The following is a 24656-nucleotide window of genomic DNA, read 5'->3' on the forward strand; positions in this document are numbered from 1 at the left end:
CAACTATCATTTTCCACTAGCAAATAAATTAGGTTCTACATATTAACACCTGCCCAGTGCTGAGGTATGGAGCTGCATAAAGATGCGGCAAACGCATCTTGTAAAGCAAGATTTCTGATTCTGAGTTGAAATCTCCAGCCCTTCTGATCCCGATGAGCTGTCAAAGCCAAATTGTGTGAGGAGGAGGAGGGCTCCTGACCTTTGCTCTGTGCTGGAATTACAGCTCTGCCTGGGGCTGTGAGATAGAAGCAATTTGAGATTTGTTGTGCCAACAGTGTTCCTGCTGGCTCCACAGCTGTTATGGGAAAGCATCCTGGATCCTGGAGGAGCGGGTGCTCTGATCTACCTGGGAGGAAAATCGGAAGAACAGCTGCCTACCTGCCCCAGAGCGGGTGGAAACGGCTCCCATTGCAGGAGGTCTGGTCACGGGCTGGGTGAAATGCAAAGAACCCCCAATGCAAATGATGACCCCAGCTCTGCAAACAGCTTAGGAATGGACTTAGATGTATTGATGGCATCGTCAGGTTACTGAGGGATCAGTGAAGAGCCCGAGTGTGTTCACTTTACACAGGAGTCTGGCCCTCCCGGACCAGCCAGTGCCAGGAAGAGCTGCAGAAAAGCAGCAGGGAACTCACCGAGTATCCTCAGATGTCCCCCACAGAAGTGGGGTGTGGGGGTCTCCGTCTCTCCGGTGCCCTGGATCCTGCAAAGGGCAGCACGAGGGCTGGTGATAGAGGAGGAACATGATGTTCCCTCCTGAAGGTGAGAGAGGGGGCACCCATGGAGGGGGCTGCAACCGACTGCAAATCACAACCTGGAGCTTGCTCAGGAGGCCAAGTCCTGGTTTAACTGCCCCAGCGCCCCCTCTGCGATGCCAATGGCCGTGCCTGGTGCGAGGGAGGGCACCGAGGCTCACTGTAATACTCTGATCTCAGGGGAAGAGCTGCCGTCTCAGACCCTAAAATCTCCCTCTGGGAGCTGCCCTGTACCGAGGGGACAAATCCTGCAGGAGGTGGTCACCCCAGGGCTTGCATAACGAAAGCAGACCATGTTAATGGCTCTTTCTGCTACCTTTCCCCACAGCTAGCCATGTTTCCTCATCTCCTGCACTCCAGCTCATCTAGTTCAAGTTCATCAGTGGGCACTGGTCCTGAAGACTTTTTTTTTAAAAGGAGGCAAGAATTTTGATTTTTGCAGTTGTTGCTTGCAGTACATTAGCTGCCACCCTCACCAGGGAGCTAGGAGCTGTATAAGCTACCGAGGCTGGGCTGGCCATGAAGAGCAGCAGAGAGATGAGGAGGGAAGGGACGTGCTCGGGGTGACGAGCACAGCAGTGACAGAGTGAAAGACAGAAACTGAATTTAATTTAAACTCATCTCCTAGCACTGAAAGACAAGACAGCGATGCAATTGCATTGATTTGGGGGGCGAGCTATGCTGTTCTGAGCCACAGGTCTACCTAGTGTTCACTCTTTCTCTGAAAGCTCTCATGATTTTAGCCATGAGCTATGCAGCCAAGCAATTTTACAAATGGGAACTGCTTCTTGATGCCCACCAGGAGCAACAGGCTCTGGACTTCAGTGTCCACCTCCACGAGGAGCTTCCCAAGCCAGGCTGCTTCCCTGCTCTCTCTTCTAGCTGGGTTTTCTTGTTTCTCGACCAAAAGCAGGGGAACAGGAGGTGGAAAAGCTTTCCCTCCTGCCCAGCAGCCTGCTCAACTTTGGTTAAGTGCATCAGTTTTATAACTGGAGAAATGAAGAGGTGTTTGGATGCACCCAGGAAAACCCATCCTGGACCAGGAGTGTTGCAGCAGGGAATAACCCAAAACAAATCCCCTTCGGTAAACCCTAACAGTCTTGAGTTAAGATAAGACAGACAACAAAAGAGTTAAGATAAGACAGACAAACAGATGAGAGGGGAGGGAGGATCCCAACCTGAGCCTGGCACCAGATGTACCGGAGCGCGTGCACCAAACACACACAGTATTTAATAATTCCTGAGAATTGCCATGGTAATGAAGCGCTGAGTCAGGTTGTTATGGTAACTGCCTTTTTTTTTAGGCAGGGAGGCATTACTCAGGTTGTAACCTCAATCCAGACTGTGTACATACCCGAGAACCCAAAAAATAAAAAGTAAAATAAAAATAAATGATATACCTAGTGGAGATACCTCTTGCCTGGCTGTTCTGGCCTTCTTCTGTAGGTAGCGGGAGAGAGAGGTTGTTTCGGATGCTGGGCGCCCTGCAAAGCCTGGGAAGCTGCTGGGATGCATCCCTGCATGTGTGAAGCCAAATGCTGCTGGGAATACGGGCCTGGAGCCATCATGGATGGCCCAGGATGCTGCAGGACAACTGTGATGCGTGGCTTGCTGGTGTCACATGTGTCCCCAGGTTGTCCTAGGGAAGGACTCATGCAGGACTCTGAGTGTCCTGCACACAAACAATCCCTCTTCCCAGCCTGCGTCCGAAATGGGAAGATCCTAAAGCTGGTCTCCAAGATGACACAGGTAGGTTAGAGGATGTGGAGGAGGTTCAAGATCTGCTTCCCTAAAGCCCCAGAGCAGACCCCAGAAGAAAACAACGGGTTCTTTAAGCTCTAGCAAGGTCCCCAAACTACCGTGCTTCCCAAAGAGGTACCCCTCAAACCAGCGGCCAAACCCCATGATGTGACGTGACGTGACGTGACGTGACGTGACGTGACGTGACCATCACTGGATGGGCAAAAGCCACTTTTTCTCCCCCTCCAAAGCCACCTCCTCGGGTAAGTATATGAGGTTTGCCCAGCTGCTCCTCATATTGCATTTTAATTTAGTGCTAGTTAGATCAGCAGCTCTGTGATCCCCTGCTTCCAATTAAAGAAGATGAAGGAGAGCATGCAGGGCTTCACTTAGCAGAGCGATGGCCTGAAATCTGCAGTGCAATTACTGGGGAACGTTACTGCAGATGTCCCCACTGCAGCCCAGCATGGTTTCTCTCACACTGCTGGTGTGAAAGCCCTTAGCCTCCAGATAAAGCTTTCATGGTCCATTAGCTCTACCAGAGAGGTGCAAGTTGGCGTCAGGAGAGTTGGGTACCCCAGGGAGAATGTACGTCAAAAGATGAGAGAATTTAAGAGCCAGCAATTCCTCACAGCTGGGGAGACTCTGCCTACCCATTTCCCTGTTTAGACTGGGCTCTTCATCTTCCAGTTTTCCTGTCTTCTCAGACAGCTCTAAGAAACCGGCCCTAATGCTGAACCCAACTCACTCTTCTCCAGCATGAATGATGGCTCTGAAATCCCAGCCCTGAAGAACATATCCTTGGAAAATACAGCAAATCCAGAGAAACACCAAAATCATCAATACCCCTGAGAACTGCCCATCATGGTGTTGGATAAATCTTAGAGTTCACGCTAGTTTCCCATTGAAATGACTTACCCAAGCAATTCCTCAGCAGTCTGATCAAGTGGACACTTCTCTGATTTTAGAGACAGGAAATTTCTTGGATTTGTTTGCTACGTGAGGACATGGTTATGGAAAGCTTATTTCAGAGAAAGTGAGGATGTTGTCAGTAATCAATGTGGTTTGGCAGATCCCTGAAGCCTCACTGAAAAGGTGCTGAAAAGTGGTGGAGGCAACGGCAATGCTCAAACACACAAGCAAGTGTCTAAAATGGCAGTCTCCAATCTGAAATATGTTGCTCATCAACATGTATTTCATGTTGTAAATCTAACTTCAAAGACACCTTCGCAGCTCTCATCCTTCCCAGAAGCTTATTAGTCTGAAAGATGCTCTCAAATCATTAACCGAAGGCAGGTTAATCAGCAGCAAAGCAAAGTCTTCATGACAGATTTTATCACACTAGTGCAAGAAGCTGAGAGTTGGGCACAACCCTGACGAGGTTTGCTCTTCTGCACTGCCACCTTGGCTTGGGGTCACAGATCACTTGTAAGGTGAATGCAGAGGGTTTTTGGCACTCTTCCTGTCAATCTACAGCATCCAGCTGGTCAGGAACACGAGTCTTGCACATGACAAAGTGCTCTCAGCTGGGGTGCAGGCAGGAACAGCTGCTAAACCAAAACAACTTTCCTCTTTCTCAAGTAATAACAGCTCTGTAAACATTGCTTCTCAGATAATTAGGTTATCCTGTCCCAGGGACAAAATCTGAAGACACCATCCCTACAGATGAGTTTACTCACCTGGCACGGAACTGGGAGAGAGGAGGACACAGCACCAGAACCTCTTTGCAGATCTGGTTTGTTTCTGGGTGGACTCACTGGCCGTTTGTGATCCCCACAGCACCAGCTGTGCTTTGCAGCTCCATGCGTGCAGTGACCACCACCACTTTTGGTTTGGCCTTGAACAATTCCAGGGTGAAAAGAGACCCATCCTGACTATGATGCTGCAGGTCCTTTAGAAAAGTGGAACACTACCAGGAGATCAGTTCTTAGCACATTCTGGGAACCTGGTGTTTAAATGGAGATGACCAAAGCAATAGTCATCAACCATCCATAGGAGAAACATCTATCTTGCAGCAGCAGGCAACTAGATTGACCTTTCTGGGAAAGAAGAAGGAACCGTGAAGCTAGGCAGCTCTGTTTCTTCATTAAAAGGAAGTTTTTGTCACCCTACTGCGTCCGTTGCGGTTGCTACAGCGTGGTATCCAAGTGTGGGTGTGGGGATGGATGCATGTGCCTGTACTGCACCTTTTCGGACAAAAAAGCATGTCTAAAGGCAATCCCAGATCCCTGCTCCAGGCCAGGTACCTGGCTGGTGCTCGATGCTGAGTCTCTGCTCTGGCAAGGCTCACGCATTAGTGCATGAGGGGTTAACCCCAGAATCATCTTTTCTGGCAGGCCCCACAAGTGTTCACGTCCTACAGGTTTCTGTGCAGCTGTGAGTGCTTCCCTCTTGCCTCGCTGAGTCCCCAGACTGCAGGTTTAATAGGAGAAGACAGCTGAAGAAGCAGGCAAAATGTAATTAGGCTTTAATTAGCTAGGTTCGTTCTTTCAGATAATTGAAAATCGTCCTAATTGGTTGCAATGAATTCTCAGCGCCGTCAGTTAGACAGCTTGGTGTGTCCTCCTATGCCAGCCACCACACACCCCGGCACAAGAAGCAGCCGTGGAGCTCCATGCTATGCCCTGGCCTCCTGCCATATGTGCCAGGGCCCAGCTCTTCATCACCCAGGAGCTCCTCAGCCAAGGACCCATATACGCAAGAGGACTTGTTCTTCACCCAACGTTCACAAACCAGGATGCTGGGGGGCCACCAAACCCAACACATGCGGGCAGGAGCATATGGCAAACCTAGTGTGAAGGAACCTACCATGATCCATCTGCAGCCTGCTTACAGGGATTACAGCTGGAGAGGGCAACGCGACGCTCCCTTGGCAGTTCTGGAAGGATCAGCTCTAGTGAAACGTTGGGCTTTTTCTGCATCCTTGGCTCAAGTTTCCTTCCTCTCCCCCTGCTAGGCAGCATGCTGCGTGCCAGGTGGCTGCATTTCATTACGGAGTTTAGAAAGTGCCTTGGGAAACGAGGCAGGGAGGGGAGGAAAAATGATGCACATAATTCACTCAGTACTGACTGCTCGTCATCTCATCGTACAGAAATGCAGTAATCATTGGGGTGGGCAAGGAGTGCAGAAAGGGGCACGAATCGCATTTTTATCATTTTAAAAGTTCACATCCTTCTCACACTTCCATCTGAGCCTGCTGTATCACAAGGGCATTTTTGTTTTGGGGTTAAAATCATTCTCTGCTTCATGTGCATCCTCCCCAGCTGAAGGGGTCATGTTTTGTAAGCAGAAAGAAGGTTGCTCTGTGGCAGGACCTACAGTTTCAAGTCCGGACCTGACATCCCCTTTTTGCTTTGGCCTGCAAAGCAAATCCAAAATGCTTCTCAGCCCCAACTGCGTTTCACAGTGGGGCAAATGGTCCTGCCCGTGGCCAACCTCTTGCACCTGAGGTGTTGACTACAAAGTGCTTTGCACTAGAAATGAAGATGATTTAGACGGCTCGGGCCTGATGCCTGCAGGTGTCTTAGTGCAGGGCTGTAGAATGACTAAGAGCTCCGTTATTCTCAGAGATGCATCAGTCAAGCTTCCCATAAATGGGCAGGAGAGAACAACAACTGGCAATAAAACACTAAGAAATGCAGCTGGCCATTGGAGTGCCCTGGGCCAAAGCCCCCTTTTTATAGCTCCATCCTCGTGTGCAGGGGTTATGCGATGGAGAATCCAAGAACAGCAATCCTGAAGCCCAGTGTCAGCCATTCCCTCTCTCTCAGGGTGGAAATGCCATTTCTGGAGGGAATGGTTCATGCTCTAAAGCTGGCAGCTACAGGAGCTCAGAGCATCCCCAGCTTCATGTGTCCTTGCTGAGTTTTCATACCTCCCTACTTCCAGCTCATGGAACCAGAACAGAGAACCTCAAAAAAGACATGCTAGACTAATATTAAAATAGGTTTCTATGTTGGTCACTTCATTTTCTGCTTTACTACATGGCCTCCAACAATAGCACTGGCAAAACTAATGGGAACTGTGCCCCGCTGCAGGGAAGAGGATGGGGAGGCACCAGCCTTGGGCCTTCTGGAAGCTCCAGCTCCCAAATCCAGCTCTCAAGCAGCTCCCGCAGGCTGCTCTCTTGCCAGGTTGGCAGCAGGACTGTCCCGGGTTAGTGAGCGCTGCTTCCAGGCATATTTGTGCCCTGGACAGCGTCCAGGGAGCTGCATCCCCTCAAGCACAGTCCTCCCTGCCAGCAGCTCTGCTTTCTGGTTCCCTGGCAGCATGTTTTCTTGTTCTTTGCAGCCTTTCCCTGTGATGGGCAATTGCCGTCCCTGGTTCGGGGTCTCCCTCAGTGTTGTGCGCTGGAGCTAGCACTGCAAACGTATTGCACATCCTCCAGGCCATTCTTCAGGCCGTGGAAGAGTCCTTGTGCAGGACTTGTCTTCTGATACCTCCTCCCTTGCTTTGCCTTTCTGGGTGCTACAAAACATGCCGAGGTGGCCACCTGCAGCAATAACAACAGCTTTGCCCAAAGCCTCCTATGTGGCACCAGCCTCCCACTCCCCGGCTCGACGTCGCACCTTCCATATAAACCAATGTGCTGCACTGGAGCCAGAAGGTTTTTCTCCTGCTTCAAATTTGGCTCACAACTTAGAGGCAGGGGGAGTATGTGGCACCAGTTCCCCCACAAAAATGGTAATTTTGGAACTGAGGAAACAAACAGAAAAATTTGAAGCCTGAATGGAACAAAACTTTAAAATCTTGAGATAGAACTTGGCTTGCTTTGCCTTAGTGCAGCTGCCGCATGGCATCTCCATTTCCCTGTTTTTTTTTTCCCCGTGTTTCTTCTAGTCCCCATTTATTGAAATTGGACACCAAAAGTTTTCTTTTTTTTTTTTTTCCAAAATATCTAAACTCTGTTTCTCACCTTCCTGCCCCCCACCTTACCTTTTTTTTTTTTTTTTTTTTTTTTTATAATTTCAAACTTGCTTCGTTTTCACCTCTGGGAGAATTTCACTGTGAATTCAGGTTATTCCAAGGAGATGCCTTCCATTTAAAAATACTCTCCTAGATCCACCAACCTGGAGACATTCTTGCCATGACTTGCTTTGTGTGGGTCTTCCACAACTTACTTCCTCCTGAACTCCCAAACTGAATATAAGAGAATTACCTGTCTTTTTAATCAAGGAGTAATTTCAGCTGGGGAGCAAACTGCCTGAGGAGTGAATGCAGAAGGAGCTGAAGTCCTCCCACGGAACAGCCTCCAGGTTTGTGCTATTAATGCTCCTTATGAAATGTGTCAAAACTCTGCCAGCCTTTGCTGTGTCTGCTCTGGGGACTCTGTCTCAGGACTAGAGATGGAGAAGGCGGTGGGGATGCTGTGCTCCTGTGCTATGGCAAGCATCTCCTGGCCTGGCTTTGGCCAAAGGAGCCAAGATGAATGCTGAGCACCCGTGGGTCACAGTGCCCTGAACCTGTCCTGAGCAGCTCCTTGCTCCAGGTGCAAGCAGAGGCTTAGTGAGCTCCCAAAGGCAACTGACCCTCCGCTGAAGCATCCGAGGGTCCCGTGCGGGTGGACAGGGTAAAGGTGTCCCACCTTCCCAGCCAGCTCATGACAGCGCTCGAGCTGTGGGGCCACCTTCCTTGCAAAGCCCTGTTCAGGCGGTGCAAACCAGCGCTGTGACTGAGCGCGCTGAGGACAGGCAGGAGGGACAGGGGCCGTGGAACTCTTCATCCTACTGTACCTGCATCTCCTCAACAGTGTCCTCAGGATATGGGGCTGCTCCGTGGGCGTTCCATCACGGAAGACTGGGAGCACCAAACTGCAGCAACTGGACCCTATCATGCCCGGTGCGCAGGATGCACAAGGTGCTGTGTCCCACCAGCAATGCGGCCAGCTGTCCCCATGCCAAACACATCCTGCCCATGTGACGCACGTGACACGTTCCTGCCGTCCTGCTGGATGCTAATGAACCAAAATAGCTCCCTGCTCTTCCCAGCCAGCACGGAGCTGGAATCTGTTTGGGAAGGCAACGCTGTGACAGATGGCCAAGGAGGCAAGTGCTGTTTTTTATGTCACCTCCCTGCTTCCTCCGCTGCCGTCGCCCGCGCTGGAGGCGGCGTTTGGAGTCGCCGTGCGCTGCCAGGACGTGGCTGGCGCCCAAGCCGAGGAGACAGCAGAAGGCGGGAGAAGATGTTCCTGGCCTTGCACACGCTTCTCCCCCAGCTCTCTGACGCTGTGATCCACATCCAGGCCTTCTCCTAGGGGGGAAGGCTGTGCCGAGGAGGCCCTCATGGGCCTTGGGGTGTTTGCTTTGTCAGAACCACTGGACAGTCCCCAGGGAGCCACCTGCACCCAGTACAGACTCAATCTGCGTTTGCTTTTGCCCTGAAGAGCCAGAGTGGGAAAACAAGGCCAGGGCACTTGCAGCTGGCTGGTACCTGGTGCTGGCTCCTTTTCTTCTAGATCCAAAACATACAGAAATCACAGGGATAATGGAAGCTTTGAGAAAAGCCAGTTCTGGAAGTCCTTGGTCTGACTGTCACCTTGTACATCTGTCACAGTGTCAATACAGGCCATGGGCCTTTCCCTCTTGGGTACAAACATCCTGGAATATGGCAGTGCTCAAGGAGAGGGGCTGAGAGATGGAGCCCAATGCCCTGACGCACACTAGGAATTTGGGAGGGTGATGGAGCTGGAAGAAAAGGGGAGGCAGAAGAGCAGCATTTCCCTGGCAGCCACAGGCAGCTCTCAGAGCAGATGCAGGTATCTCAGAGAAGAAGACAGCCCTAGATGGGGGAGACGGCGCAGGTGGCTGTCCCCACGGCAGGAGCTGCTCGACTGTTGGCACGCCGGCTGTTTCTGCAGCCCGCCTGGTGTGAAGGAGTGAGTGACATTCCTGGCACAGCCCTCGTCTGCCTCCTGCTTCCACCCTGCTGCATTTAGCAGCTCTCCCCCTTCTCCCTGTGCTATTCCAGAGGGAGCTGGCACACTGCTCTGCACCGCGCGAACACACGAGCCCCGTGGGCACAGAGAGGGTCCCAAGAGCTCAGCAGCGGTTCCTGTGCCCTCCCTGCCACGTCTCCCCGAATTCAAAGCTCTGGCACCGATGGGGAGGGGGTTCACCAAAGCTTAAGCTGCAGGTGCTTTTCCTAAGTTGGCAAACAATGTAGAAAGACTAGCAAAAAAAAAAATGGATCACAAAGCTCGAGGACCATCTCAAAATGGTTAAAGAAAAAATAAGGCAGAAATGGTGTCAGGCAGATATATATGGGAGTGGGTGAGCAGGGCAAATGCAGAAAAAAAATCAGTGATGAAGCACAAGGTAGGGAGAGACAGAAAGAGCTGGAGCAGCCTGCACCCACACACGAGCCCTTTGCGGCAGCTGTGGATGGAAATGACTTGCTATTTCCAGAGCCAGCAGTGCCTTGGGGCTCCCATGCTGTGCCAGCACCTCCTGCCCACCACAGCCCTCATAATCTGCACCACAGAGGTCAGGAAAAACAGGGATGTTGCTTGGTGGGAAAACAGGGTGGAAGCAGCATTGGCTTCCTCATCCTCTCTGGATGACAGGCACAAACCTGCAAGGGGCAAGGAGAGCTCTTTGCCTTCACTGGGTCTATGCTGAGTACCAGCCTCCTACAAGTAAATCTGGAAAGACCTGAAGAGAAGGAGGTGAAGCTTCGGATCTGGAAAGTATGAGATTTTTCAGCTCATAGTCCCCTTCCTGCTTTATCCTTCCCTTCCCACATGTTCCCCAGCATTCAGTCCAGACCCAACACCTTATAGCAGCACATATAGCGGCACATATAGCAGCACAAGGGAGGCTCCCTGCCTGCAGGTCCTCCTCTCACTGGGCTTTCTCAAGTCAGATGGCTGAGGGTCAGAGCAGAGCACTTAGCATCATCTCCATCTGGCCCTTGGCTACTTGATAACTAAGTTAATTCAGTCATACCTTGTTTTTCCCATCTGTAACACCGATGATGCTCAGCTTCCTTAGAAGGTTGATGTGAGATGCACCTGAGGTCTCATCCTGGCTCTTCCTCCATTCCCATCACCTCAGCAGTCTTTAGAAAGAAATACGGGTGAGGCTGGTAAAATCTTCAGGTAGTGACCAGGGAAAAGACCCTGCTCTGTAGTGCCTGCCCTTAACCCCCGTATGCCGCTTTGCTGGGATGAGGAAGCAAATCCTGCACGTGCCAGCCTGTCTTGGCTAGCACTGGGCAGACTCGGTGTTATTTAGGGACCAGATTTCCTTGAATAACTCCCCTCATATGCCAAAGCCAAATGAAAATTTGCTTTTTTTTGTGTGTGTGTGTGTCAGAATTTCCTGCACTAAGATAAACTGCTGATAAATCCGGATTGTGCATTAAACACTGGCCCACGCGATCTGGGGAACAAAGATCAGGAAGGAAAACAGCGATTCAGCCTGCTGCTAGCTCATACACATTTGGCATGTCAGCTCTTAAAGGATTTTCTCCATTCTTTCCAGTTTCCTAAAGACTCTAGAACATGAGATCCTATTAAAAAGCACTGCAGACTCACAGCGTGCAAGTCTCACTCAGAGACATCCTTGATTTCTACTCTGAAAGGACAGATCCAAGTAATCAAATACTTAGTAATGAGCATTTCTACTTTCAAGAAACATAACAAGGACTGCTTGAGGTGGGAGTTGATAAAATAAAATATGGAAATACAGAGAAATGGAAGCAGAGAAATGGCCACTTGGGGAATGCACACAAGGAAAGTCCAACCAGGCAAGAAAAGTGAAGACTAGAAGATATTTAAAATGCAGGATTATGAACACCTCTGTCCCAACCAGTCTCTTGGAGGAGCAGATAGCTCCATGAATTCCAAGTTTCACACATGGAACCATGCAGCCCATTCCCCTCCCCCAGAACTTCATTTATATAGAATTCAGACGACCAAATTCAATATTTTCATCTGTTCTCGGTGACTGGAGTGGTGGCATGGCAGAGGAGGGCCTGCATTTGTAGAGATCCCTGTCATCAAAAGAACCAAGATCAAAGGTACTTTGATCTTGTTTTTAACAGCGACCACAGGCCGATATTTGAATAACTAAGCAAGCAGGCACAACACTTCTCCCAAATCTCTTTGGACTCTAAGCTGGATGTGATTTCATTTAGGATGTGAGTTTTCCTTCAGTAACAGTGTCTATCTTCCTTCTGAATTCGGGCAGACTTTTAGCATCCTAACGTCTTGAAAAAGAGCTCCCTGGTCAACTTCCCTTGTCTGCAAAGTGGCCCCTAATTGGTCCACCTGACCCCAGATAAGTCCACCTGAAAGCCCACTGCAGCTTGGCTTATCGAGAATGACACTCTCTCACTGTTGTAATTTTAATAAAACACACTGTACTTTGGTGGATGGCCTGGGCCGGAGTTTTTGGCAGGTGCTCCTTGAGGCAGCTGTGATCACTCATTTAAATCTAATTTATTTTTATTTTATAAAGCTCCCTAAGAACACAAAAGATTTCTTTTCTGCCTCTCACTGGAATTGCATGCAGATTGCCATGGCAACCATGCCAGCGATTTCGTGGTCCCAAACCCATCTTATTGGTTATTAGATATCTGTGTAATAAATATATAGAGAGAGCTCTGCTTTCCCATCTGTCTGCTCCATCTGCTTATTTCCAAGCAAAATACAACCAGTCAACTCGGCCATGGCTGCCTGCCCTTTCCTGTGGGGTGCGATAGGATGAAGGAAGCAGAGATGCATCTTCTGGTGGTCTTGGAAGTGATGAAGGGAGGGAAGGATTCAAGGCTTAGTGGTAGACATGAACCTTCTCACCATGCATGCAAAAGCCTTTTAAAACCCTTTAAACCTGTGAGGGTTTGTCCTTCTTGCAGCGCAAGCCCCTGCCCGTGATGGCTGGACTCCCTGCAGCAGGTGTTATAGGAAGCCTGGAAAACATCCACCTGTGCTGGAACACCCCAATGTTCACACCAGAAGACAGGGATGCAGCACAACCCACAGCTAACCCAGGAATTTTAGGATTTGCCATCCGTTAGGAGTTCTTTCCATCTTTCCAACAGCTAGAAATATCACGACATTAGTCTCACTCCTTTGAAGCTCCTACAGCTATTAATTTTGCACAACATTTTAAAATATATTGAACTACTACATATGCACTCACAAAGGCTAATAATACTATTTCTAAGATTGCTAAAGGCATCTTCAATTTCAGTCAAAGGAAAAAGAAAAGATAAGACCTTCTCATGCCTGGGTCTCAGGACATCACTGTTTCTCTACAGAAACCGAAGAAACGACACTAACGTGGTTCCCCTCAGACAATACATTACATTAGGCTCTCCCCCTGACTACAGTCTAAATGCAATACTGAATTCAATACCGGTCCAGGTACAGTTCATTAATACCTGCCTCAAAGGCTGAGCTTGCTCAGCTCTCCAAGTCACTGGTAGTGCCGCTGCCTTCACCTAGGAGCGGAGCCATCAGAAAACTGTTCTCCAAAAAGCAGTTCTCCAAAATGCTGCCCGGTGCGCGATAACCCAAGAATCACACACGCGGCAGAGACGTTTGCTCATTTACTTTGGGGTTGCACAAGGCTGGGTGCTTGGTGGTTTTCCACAAATCGAGCACACACTCTTGACTTTCCAAACCTTATTTACACGCTCAGTAAGTTCCCAAGTACATCCCTCTTGCACTGATTGGTTGGTAATTTACATACAATTATAATATTGCTTACTCATCATGTCCACTATTACACATGCTCAGGGGAAAGGTCTTTACCTGGGTAAGGGTCTATTCGACCTATGAATGTGATTTTTTAGTATCATAATGTAGACAGTTCACTTAAGTAGACATGGACCTTGGGTTTTCCTGCCAAGTTTGCAATCAATTTAATGGAACTTCATGGCTTGGCAGTTCCAGGTTGCCCTTGGTTAAGGAATGCTCACTGCTCTACTGGCAAGTGTCCTCCTTCCTACCAAAATACAGGGGACATATGTTCTGCTTAGTTTAAACAATGTAAAACATCTTTCAACACCCCCACAGCCTCTGCTGGTACGGAAGCATGCATTTCCCAGCTCTCTTGCATTATTTAAGCTGTCAGTTGTTAATTATAGCACTGCATTCCAGCTTGATGCTTCCCAGGGGTCCAAACCACACGAAAACCAGGCAGTACAAGCAGCTCCCAGCTGAATTCCCTCCCAGCCTGAGCTCAGTCCCTGTCTTCATCACCCAGGGCAAGGCATTTCCTATCACTCTGAGCACACTGGGGAGACTTGAACACCACCTAAGACCTGTGTCTGCGCTCTTTCCTTAGCTCTTACTCTCCTACCTTTCCTACTCACTGGATGGGAAGCACAGCTTTAAGGGATGTTAAATTGGTCTTCTCTGTAGTCTAGAGATAAACATCTCCTTGCCTATCCCCCTGCCAGCTCCAAATCTCTTGATGAGGAAGGAAAGAGCAGAGGGAGGTTGCACAGTCTCATCTATCTGAGGATGCCTGGAAGTTCAGAGCAGGGAACCCTGTGGCCTCCGCTGCATCCAGCTGATGTGCAGAGCAAGATAGAACCACTCTCCATCCCACCCCAAACTCCCTGGCTGCAAAACCTCTGCTGCCAGCCAAATGAGGTGTCTCAGTCACATCACTATGGCCACCAGGCTTGAGGGACTTGGCATAACCCTCCTGAAGCAGAAGGTGTTGCTAAGCAGTTGCTAAGCAAGTGGTCAAGTCAAGAGAGAATAAGCAAATAAGGAACTGCTGTGACGTCTCTGCTTTCCAGCTTCTAACACCCATTTGCCACAAATGGCCACAGAAACACCTACCTCAAAGGCAGAAGCAAATGTTGAAACCAAACTATTTCTGTTTGCTCAGGGAAAGAGCATGGGAGGGAGGACAAAATGATAGTGGTGGACAGTAGCATGGGCAAAACATTGAGCCATGTGTCTTCTGGCACTAGAGTGTGTTTCCCTCAGCTGTGGGTGAAGAGAAGGAGATACCACTTTGGGCAGCTTCATTGCCAGGAAAATCAGATTTTAGCATCTCAAAGGGACTAGAGGAAACTCAAAAGCTGGCTGAAGAGTGCTTCAGCAAGCACCTGCTAGTGGCAGCACCTTCCTGCTATGGTCACTTGAGCTTGTGCTCTGCTAGAGGAGCCCCAGGAAGGCAGCTCAAGCTAAGAGAGGTCTGGCTATGAACCCCCTGCCACACTCGGCTGATTGAAGTGTTTTTCTCAACACCTACACAGCAAGCACCGTAAGAGGGTTCACAACATGCTTGAGAGGATACAACTCTTTTTTAAAAAACAAGAAAAAAGAGTGGCACAGAGGAAATAACAGAGATGAAAATTGAATCATACTGAGCCATAACACTAGGAGTCTGGTAGCTGAGGACAATATTTTAGACTAGGGAATGTGGGATTGCTATTAAGCTCCTGTGTACTTTGCCACATTTGCATAATCAACCAATGGCAATTATGATTTCATCTTGAATAGGTGCTATTTTAATTGTGACTTTGCCTTTCCTGCCCGGCAGTAATTGGTGCTGTTACAAAGGAACAGCCGGGCAGGAAAGCCGCTGCTGACTCCGGCTTTCCTTCCTCCAGCCAGGTCACATCCCCCTCAGCATCTACCCCCTTTCCCTCCCTGTAGCTGGACGTGGTGGGGCTTTATGCCACACAAAAAGAAAAGACACAGCATTAAAATAATTCCCTACTCTAAGGGCACACAGAGCAAGGAAGCACATTCATGCTCCAAGAAACAGCTGTGCTCAAAGAAAGGGTCTTGAGGCATTTCCCAACCATGGGCCATACTCTGAACATAGAAGATCACATCCATTCTAATCAGAAAAGCAATCCAAGATTAGAGATATCAGTCTATGAGAAATCCAGATAATTTTTTTCTGTCCAATTTTGGAACTGATTAAACACCAGATCAAATAAAATGGGCATCGTACTTCCCGGGACCCCTTGAATAGGGGCATTGCTGTGCAGTGGATCACTGAAATCCAAGATTATCCTGGAGCTGCAGTGAATTAATGCAGGGCTGTTGCCAAGACGTTTACATCTCCATCGGATTTTGCACTTTTAGCTGAAAAGCAAAGAAAGGGACAATCCTAAAAGCTCAAAGAGGGGCCTGTTAAGACTAAGGTCACGCTTCAGAGAAGTTTCTCTTAGATGCACATTTGTGCATAGAATTGCCTTGATTTCACAGAAGACCCTTTAGGCTGCAGAAAAGCCAAAGCATATAAGTAAGGCAATATTTGCAAGGTGATAACTTGCAAACATTTCTTTTTAAGTAGCACAGTGGGCAGGAGATTACAAATGATTGCACTGCTGCCACTTACCGCACGCCAATAAGCCCTTCGCTACACCCAGAAACCTGGTCTTTCTCTTAGATCTGAACACACAGCAAAGCCTAGACACATGTTTATCCTGGCACAAACATTCCCAGAATGCTGAAGCTTACAGATTTCAAAATTAAACCTAAATTTTTTTCTTGTTCCTGTGGAGCTGCAGCACTGGAAAAGCAGCTGGGCATTAAACTCTAACACATTGAAGAAAATAACCTTTAAAATATAATGAACTGCAAGAGGCTCTTGACTGTTCAGAGAGATATATGCTGGATACATCTGCCCATTTGCTGCAGTGTCGTTGGCATCTGCTTATCACCAGGTTACCTGCCCTGCCGCATCCCCTCTGTGTTCCAGTTATTTGCAGCCTCTGGAGGGACCTGGGTCCTGCTGGGTCTCTGCTGTGTTGGGGATGAAGAACCTTTCTCGTGGCCTGTCCTTGACTGCAGAAGCAAAACATCCTAATGCCAGGAGCCCACTCACCTTCCCGCTGAACCTGCAGCACAGCTCCCACAGCCCAAGGAGAAGCCATAACTCCTGGCCCACAGACTCGTCTAATTATAGTCATCTCAAGAGTGATCAGGAGGAATCTGCTCCTCCCAAGCTGGCTGTGGAGCCAAGCTGGGCAGCAGCTGCCTCCTCATCCCAGCCCATGCCAATGGGCAATCTTGTTATCTGCCCCTGGGATGCGAGAGGTCTCCTCAGGGCCAGGGGGTGGGCATGACCTTTGTGGCTGTGGTTTTCCACCTGAATATGCTTCCAACCATCTCCCCCAGCCTTAAGCTTCACATAGACCTGACCCCTTCTCTGCCTCTTCTCCTCCATCTCCTCTGGCGTAGCTCCTTTTCCTTGACTGGCCATTGCTGGACCTTCTCCTCTGCAAGCCATTTTCTCCTCTGAACCTCAGCAAACAGGCCCAGCCCATGCTTTCTGCTAGTGAAGTTTTCAGACTGCATAGCGCTTCTGAGACTGCCCAAGCAAACACAGTATCTGACCAGACCCAATGCACTGCTCCAAATGTGCTTCCTGCCCTCCAGGCAGCAGAGCCGGCCCCTTGTCTTGGATTTGGGATCTGGAGCCCGTCTCTGCTCAAGTCTGCAGGGAAGCACCCACTGGCCAGACCAGACAGCTCTGCTAGGGCTGTGCAGATCGCACTGCGCTGCTGCCCTCTCCTGGCTTTCCAGCAGCTGCCGAGCTCAAAAGAATTTAAGGTGAAGATGATAAATCCCTTTTTGAGGCTACAAAGGTGGGAATCCTTTCCAGAACCCAGCATTCCTCCCATTGCAAAGCCTGGCTCTGAAGACGAAGAGATTTGATGGGGCGCTTTCTCTTGCCCTATTCTATCAGCTTGAGCCCAGCAAATGCTCTGACTTAAGCTCTGTCTAGGGGCTGTTTTTTCAGGGATGTATATAAAAAAATGTACCATCAGAAGCAAACTGAGTTTTTCTTTAATGCAAGACTGACTCCTGCTTGGGGAAAGATGCCTTCCATGACTTACAGAGAAACAGTTGGTTCAACCAGTATGATGGGTTCTCTCTGCATAACTCCCAAGTCCCTCTGTGTTTGTTGCTTCCATAGTTGCAGAGATACAAATAGAGGCCAGTCTTTACAGAAAAAGGAAGTCAGAGCTGTTTGGGAAGGAAAACTGAGAGGTGGTGGAGACGGGTGTCCCTCTCCGTCATTGCCGGATCCTTCAGCAAGTGTGGGGTTGGTTAGGGACACCCACAAAGCAGACAGTGGTGGCTGGAGAGGTGCTCTCCCTTCACGGCTGTGGAGCTCTCAGAACGTGTCCCTAATGTCTGACACTAATGTCACAGGAAATGTCTTCTTGGGCACATCAGACAAATTAGGGGTTGTTCTAAGAGAGGGGACTTCATGCTTTTGCTCTGTATCAGCCTTCCGAGATGCACGGGGGTCCAGGGAATTGGTGGCATTGGCAGTTACAGCAGCAGGTCCATCATGGGGGCTCTTAGAGAATCTAAATAATTTTTTCATCCTCTCCAGCATCTTGGTGATCTGTATTCCCTTGCAACCTTTTGGAGATGACATTTGGCGCTCTTGTCGGGTCCAATAGCAATAATAGCTGGAATAGAGAGACAAAAACCCCTAGTAAAAACCAGGAACAGAGTGCTGGGAAGCAGCACCAGAGGTCAGAAGCTACCCAGCCCCAGCTGTCACGGCCAAGGTTCCCAGGATCATAGCCCCATATGGCTACACAGACTATTGCCAAGGGTTATCCCCCACCAATGTGCTGCACCCCTGCTCTGGCACGACCCCTCCTGCCAGTGTCAGTGTTGGGCTCAGGGTCTCCTTTTGCAAGGAGTGCGGTTCCTTATGCAGAACTGGGGACCCAGTACCAACAAACTGCCCTGGAAGTCCCCCATTCAAGGGAGAAGTCGTCCAAGCCTTCCTAGACTCACAGGATGAGAAGGATGATGATGATGACTAGTAGTGGTATCGCAATGCTGAGAGTCAGGACTGGGATCCTGCTCACAGTGGAGGCATCTGAGGAGAGAGAAATGAATGGGGAGTTTCTTAGAAGAGTTCACTGCTACAAGCCCTTGTGCTGATGTTCTCCAGCCCTAGAGCTAGACAGGGGTGGTAGGTCCAGGGCCTGCATTACACCTGGCAATGAGGGTGTGAGGGCTCAAGGCACTAAAGGACACTAACATTGAGAGAGTGATCAGATTCCTCAGCACTGGCCTGAGGTTGCAAGACCAGGGTTTGTCCTGTAGAGAACAGAGGAAGCTGTGATCTCTTCAAGGACAGTGATGAGAGAGTGTCCTCAAGGGCTGTAGAAGTTGCCATAGCCAGCATATGCATATGATGTTTTTGGGGAAGCTCTTCCAGGGTCCTACTTAGCGTTCACACTCAGGCCAGAGCCCCTCAATGCCACAGCAGATGATCTGCATACCCTGTTTATCCTCTCCTTCCACACAGTCCTCCATGGAGCTGGTGCCTGCGGTCCTGGTGACCAGACCTTCCTTGCATGAAGTGCACCATGCCATGCCGTACATCAGGCTGTAGGTTCCAACAGGGCATGGGGAGCATTGGTTGTCCTTAGGAGGGCTGAACGTTCCTGGTGGACATACAACTGAGGAGAAGACACATAGAAAAGCCATTCTGAGCAAGAGCACTGGCTTCTTAAAAAGAGCCTATTCAATCAAGAGTCAGGAAAATTGAGCCCTGACACTCAGGGCTCAGAATTACCCATGCACCATGTTGTCTAAGCTGGGCATGCATGGGGAGGGCAGCAAGGACTGCTGAAGGGACCCCAAAACAGGGCCGGGCAGGTAAGAGGAAGAGACAAGCAGGGAGGAAAAGCAGAGGGGGGCAAAATGCCTGTATGTTCCTGGCTCACTGCAGCAGTCGAGGCATCTTTGCATCTGCTTGGTCTGTCCGTAGCCCCCATTGCAGTGCTGGGTCTCCAGGAAGCCGACAAAATTGTTGGTAAAAATGACGTGGGGGATATCAGCTCCGGAGACGTGAAAGAACTTGTGCTCTTTAAAGAACTCGTTCATGACAAGCTGGACCTGGGCAGGGTAGAACAGGCGAAGGTGCACAGATGTCTGCTGTGCAATGCTAGGACCCTGGAGGGGAGTTAAGACCACAGGGAGACAGAACAAGTGAATTGTCCTTTTCCTCATGCCAGTACTGCTGAGGATGCCCAGGCTGCCCGGCTGTGAGTACAGTGCTCCCTGCCATGTGCAGATGCCCACATGGACACAGATATCCTGTGCCCTGTTCCCTCCTTTGGGAGCTTGCTGCCCCCAGGGCTCACCTGCCAGATGTTCTGCTGGATTACTCTGTGGTAGCAGTTTACAACCTTCTCCTGGTCCTGGGAGACACAGCGCTCATCCCAGTGGGGCCCAAAGAAGGACACTGGAGAATGGAGATTGATGAGCCTTTTGATGCCCCTAACTTCCATGAGCCCCTAATTTTCACCATTGCTGCTTCAGCCCTATCCTATTGCCCTTCTCCCTCTCAGAGCACAAGCTCAATGCCCAAACGGTTCTCACTGCTCCTCCTGCCTCCATCATTCCTCTTCCATGGTGCTACTGCCTGTAGCTCTACCTTGTAGCTGGACTTCAACAAAAACCTTGTGCAAAGGCTCATTCAGCGTGGGGAAGCAGGAGAATCCCATGAGCTGGAATTTGCAGTGCTGCTTGACTGCCAGCTGGTTCAGGCTGTCTTGCAAAATCCACAGGAACTTCTTGGTCCACTTTTCCTCGCAGCGCTTGCTCTGGAAGAGCAACACGGTCTCCAGGCCTCCAAGTACGTGGTAGCCTGTGGAACAAAATCCTAAGAGGTATCTGGTTCTTCCCCTTCAGCAAGAGTAGCAGAGAATTCCCCCATCCAGAGAGCAGAACATGGCCCTGCTGCTCCCCTCGTGCCTTGACCTATCCATCCTCTCAGTCCCCACTGGATTTGCCCTCCTGCTTGTTCACACAGAGTCGGACTCACCAAGCACACTGTAGTGAAACGTTTGGGACTTGGAGAGCCCGCGTTCCATGTAGGAGATGGTGCAGGAGTAGTTTCCACTTTCACCTGCTTGGAACTCTTTGAAGAGGAGATGTCCTTGTTCACTGACTTTGAGATTCCCGTAGTCTGGAGCAGGAAGCAGAAGGGTTAAGGATGAACTCCAGGAACTGGCTGCCCTGTGCTGAGCTAGCCCAGACCCTATCTGCTCAGTGCTCTACAAAGACTCCCAGAGCTGATCTTCCTTCTCTGAAAAGTCATTAAAGGGTAGGGGAAAAAAAAAAAATCTCTGCCCTGCCCCCCTCTGCCAGAGATTTTCCCGTCTGCCAAAAGGACCATTCAAAAACTTGGAAACTTTCTTAATAAAACTTCTCAGCCCTTGTCAGATCAGAAAATCGGGTAAATATTATCCCATGCAGTATTGCTCCCTAACCCCATCTCCCGTTTGGGGTTCAACACACCCCAACACACATAATCTTTCCAAACCCCAGACCCTGTGTACTCCTCACCCAGCCCCACAGCAAGGGCTGTCTGCTGACAGACCTGCACCTTTCTTGGATGATTCCAAGGAGCTGGCCCCTTACCTTCCTTGTCGTGGACCCAGTGGTAGGTGGGATTGGGCACCTCCATCCTCGTGGGGCTGCATGGCAGTGAAAACAAGCTGCTCTCCGCGTGGATGAAGATATGGCCTAAGCCAGAGAGAGACAAGAGGTGAGCACAGTTCAAAAACTTTGAAAAATAGGCCTGGAACTGAGGAGAGGGAAAGGTTAGGGAGAGAGTGGGGCAGGCTGGGATCCTATGTGGAGTCTGACTGGGCTCAGGACCAACCTGTATATGGGTTTGGAGGAAAGAATAGAGAAAAAGCCAGGAGCTGTAGGAGTAGACAGCAAACACTGATGCCATGGTAAGGGGAGATGGTGGAGACCACAGAGTGCCAGACTAGACTATCTGCGCTTGTGTGGACTGTGACCGGATTGGGAAGCTGGGTCCTCCGTGCGATCTGTTGGGTTATGGGCAGTGCTCCCTCCAGCAAGCCCTAGACGCTGGCTGAATGGGGAAACTCCCTAGTTCAGGAGCTAGGATAGCACAGGCCAGCCCTGCAAGGGAGACTTGCGCATCTTTTCTCACCCCCTTGGTGTTCCCAGCTGGATCCGTTTGGCTCCTGTAAGTCTCTTGCTGGTATTTCCTCTGTTCTACTCCATGGGAAGCTGTCTCCAGAAGGATGACCTGGCTGTCCTAGGAAGGAAGCAGAGTGGCACCTTTCAGATTCAGTGTCAGCAATATGGGGACAACCTGCTCTAGACAAAATAGCCAACACAGGAGGTCTTCAAAGACTAAGCTGGGGGGTGACACAATAAGGGACTTGTTCTGCCCCGTTGAGGGAGCAGCGTGAGCTGATGAGGGCCTGCCTGGCAGCAATGTTTTGTCTGACCTGTTCTCTGCCTGAGGAGATCGAAGAGCCAAGCCAGGCCATGTTTCCCACCTCTCTTGACTCCACACGGTGTGTGGAGTGGCTCATGTCACCGATGCTCCAGCAGCCCAGAGGGTGCTCAGCAAGGCCTTCTATTGACCCTCCAAGCAGAATATGTTGACCTCCATGCTGGTCTTTTACCTGAGCAGCTGCAAAACACAAAGGTCAGGATGGCCAGGGTCTCCAACACCCCAGGTCCCCTGAAGTCCAACCAGATGCATGGAGCACAGAGCATCCTGTTTCCTCTGGTGTGCTGTGGAGCTCTGGGTTGCCACGGCAATGAGGAATGTCTTTGGCTTCCACCTCTTACCACCTTTGTGATGGTCTACAGGCCCTCCAGCCTTGCATCTGCTGGCCTTGATCACCTTTGCTCAGCCTGATCCACATGGGAAACATGGTCCTTCACCTGGGGTCATCACTGGGTAGGACATAACACAGTTAAGAGACATTGTAGTAAAAGGGAAGTGAGTTTGCAGGGACTTGATCAAGAGAGGTCAGGGAGGAGACTTTTTGCAAGACTTTTTGGTGGAGACCCTGCAGTAGCAAGAGGCAGAAAAATCCCCGAGGGCTTAGACTGAGAGTGAGCTCACAACATAGCTCAGGAGCAGGAGCTCTTGAGCACACCACCTCACTTAGAAGGCAACAGAAATATGAAACACCTGACAATTTAAAGACAGGAATAAGGATAGATAATTATTTAGGGGGGAAATAATGACAGTGGTAGGCAGTCGCCCCTTCCTGTCCTCCCAGAACAGAGAAATCATGAGGAAAGCTTAGGAAAAAGGCTTAAATATCTCAGGCCCATGGTTGTGGGCAGTAATGGAGGTGGGAGCCATCTCTACTGAGCGCAGCCTCATCATCCTCCCACTGAAAGCCAAAAGAAGAGGCAGGCTGAGCAAGTGTCTCGGGAGGATGTTCCTTTTAAGGCTGTGCCTACAAGGAAGGCTTTGCTGGGATGAATAATGGGATGAATGAATCTTCAGTGTTTCTTTAAAAAGAAGAAGAAAAAAATTCCCCTACGCCCCAGATCTCAAGTCCCTCTGACAGTTTTAGCATAAATAAACAATGTCTGGGCTTGAAACCACTTGGGAGAAAATCTCATAATTTGTGTGAGCAGCAGAACAAATCAAAGAGTTTCCTTTAGATTTACAATATGGGGGCTTTGTGTTCTCTGATGTCTAGTAAAGGTTAGGTCATGACTCAGCTGTATCTTTTCTCTCCAATCACCTCTTCTCACTGAACATAGGGGAGCTTGGTAGTATCTTTGAGCTCCTCTCTATTCTGTCAAACTGGTGTTAAAAAACTACTCTGAGGAGGGCAAGAAGCCAGTGAGGCCCACACCCAGAATGACGCCATGTATCTCGTTTCTCAAGACTGAAATACAGGCTAGAGAAACTTGGCTAAAACTTGGCTAAAAGTATATATAATCTGAGACAGGGTGACATTTCTGAAAATTGCTATTTTTTTGTGTTCATTTTAATGCCTAATGCACCTAATTAAGAGATTTGTTTATGAGCCCTCAAAGATGCGTGTAACAGTTAGCAAATGTGTATGGCAGCTGAAGGAGAAGGGGTGCCCTTCTTACATAGCAAAATAATTGGCTCCCTGCTTGAAATGCAAAACTCAGCTTCAAGCATGAAGCTGCGCCTGGGTCATCCATAATAGAATGTCATGAATACAGATTCAGTTTCTCACTGTCTTCTAACATTTGTTATTCATTTGCTTATCTTGGAAAGAACACAACAACTGCTTCAGTGAGTACATGGAAATATCATTCACTGTGCTGTTCTGGCTGGATATTGACCTTTTTCCCCTCCCTCCAAAAGGGTGATGCAAGTTACATTTGTATGTGCACTCTATTTATAAATGAGAATTGATATAGGCGAGTTGCAGTAATTTCTGCAGTCCTCAGTGGCCGAGAGTGAGGGATTCTGGATTTGCGGGCATTTTATATCAGGACGGTGACATGTTATTTTTCATTATGTGAATGGCAGCAATAGCCGTTGATGGACAAGCATCAGACCCACCTTCTGTCTGCAGCACCATTCCCCCTACCTGCTCTGTCCCTAGCTGGCAGATCCCACAGGATCTCACCATCTGCATCAGACCTCTAGAACTGGCATTGCTCAACTCATGGGAACTGAATCTCCAAAAGATCAGTTAAATCTAAGGCTGGGGTGCATTTAAATCCAGGTTCATAAGACAGAAGTATCCAAGTTTAACCTCACATGAAGTCTGTACTCCAAAACCAAGACCCTGAAGCTCTACTGCTGCATGGGCACACGTGGGGGTTATAGTTCTGAGTCAAGGAACCTAGCACCCACTACACACCCCATGAAGGCTGGTAGGATTCAGAAAGCTGAGGAAAAACATCCATGATTTTTTAGGTTGTCTCCCCCCTTCTTCTCTCTCTCTCTTTAAAAAAAAAAAAAAAAAAAAAAAAAAAAAAAAAAAAAAAAAAAAAAAAAAAAAAAAAGGACCTTTGCCCTGTGTGAAGCTGTGTTGTTGACAGGTACCATCTACAACATTTAACAAAAGGGTGTCCAGGTCTCATAGGGATCCTCTTGCCCCAGGGACATCCAGAGAATTTAACTGCAGGACTAGGATATGAATCATGATCCCTCTTCATTGTGCAGCACAAAAACTTGCCTTTCAGTAGCTCTTGAGGGCCTACAGAAGCCAGAACTGGATCTCTAGAGATCATGAAGCATCCCAGAATGGCTGCTGGGTTTCTATTGTCCAGGCTGCATCAGACTATAGGTTCCTTTTAGGCCTGATTCAAGGAAAAAATAAATAAATAAACCACTTATTCACCTTCTACAGCACCTTGCACATGGGGCTCCCCATCTGAGACCAAGACACATAGCAGCAATGGCAATCCATCTACTT

At 49.2% G+C, this 24656-nt stretch overlaps 2 protein-coding genes across 2 annotated transcripts in view; both read right to left on the minus strand.

Moving 5' to 3' along the window:
* Positions 1 to 24656, minus strand: part of ITGB3 (integrin subunit beta 3) — a 113439-nt gene that overhangs the window by 20457 nt on the left and 68326 nt on the right. The window lies entirely within an intron of this gene.
* Positions 18234 to 23813, minus strand: LOC148595704 (zona pellucida-binding protein 2-like). The gene is made up of 9 exons (XM_088519925.1): positions 23795 to 23813; positions 21425 to 21532; positions 20881 to 20985; positions 20282 to 20425; positions 19892 to 20104; positions 19599 to 19699; positions 19179 to 19350; positions 18732 to 18911; positions 18234 to 18322 (listed from the first exon to the last, which is right to left on the minus strand). Exons 1-9 carry the CDS (start codon positions 23811 to 23813, stop codon positions 18234 to 18236), a joined length of 1131 nt encoding a protein of 376 aa, XP_088376051.1.

This window comes from Tinamus guttatus, unplaced genomic scaffold (genome assembly GCF_059628265.1).
Source record: "Tinamus guttatus ecotype Peru unplaced genomic scaffold, ASM5962826v1 Tinamus_guttatus_pri_ptg000075l, whole genome shotgun sequence".
Classification (NCBI taxonomy): domain Eukaryota; kingdom Metazoa; phylum Chordata; class Aves; order Tinamiformes; family Tinamidae; genus Tinamus; species Tinamus guttatus.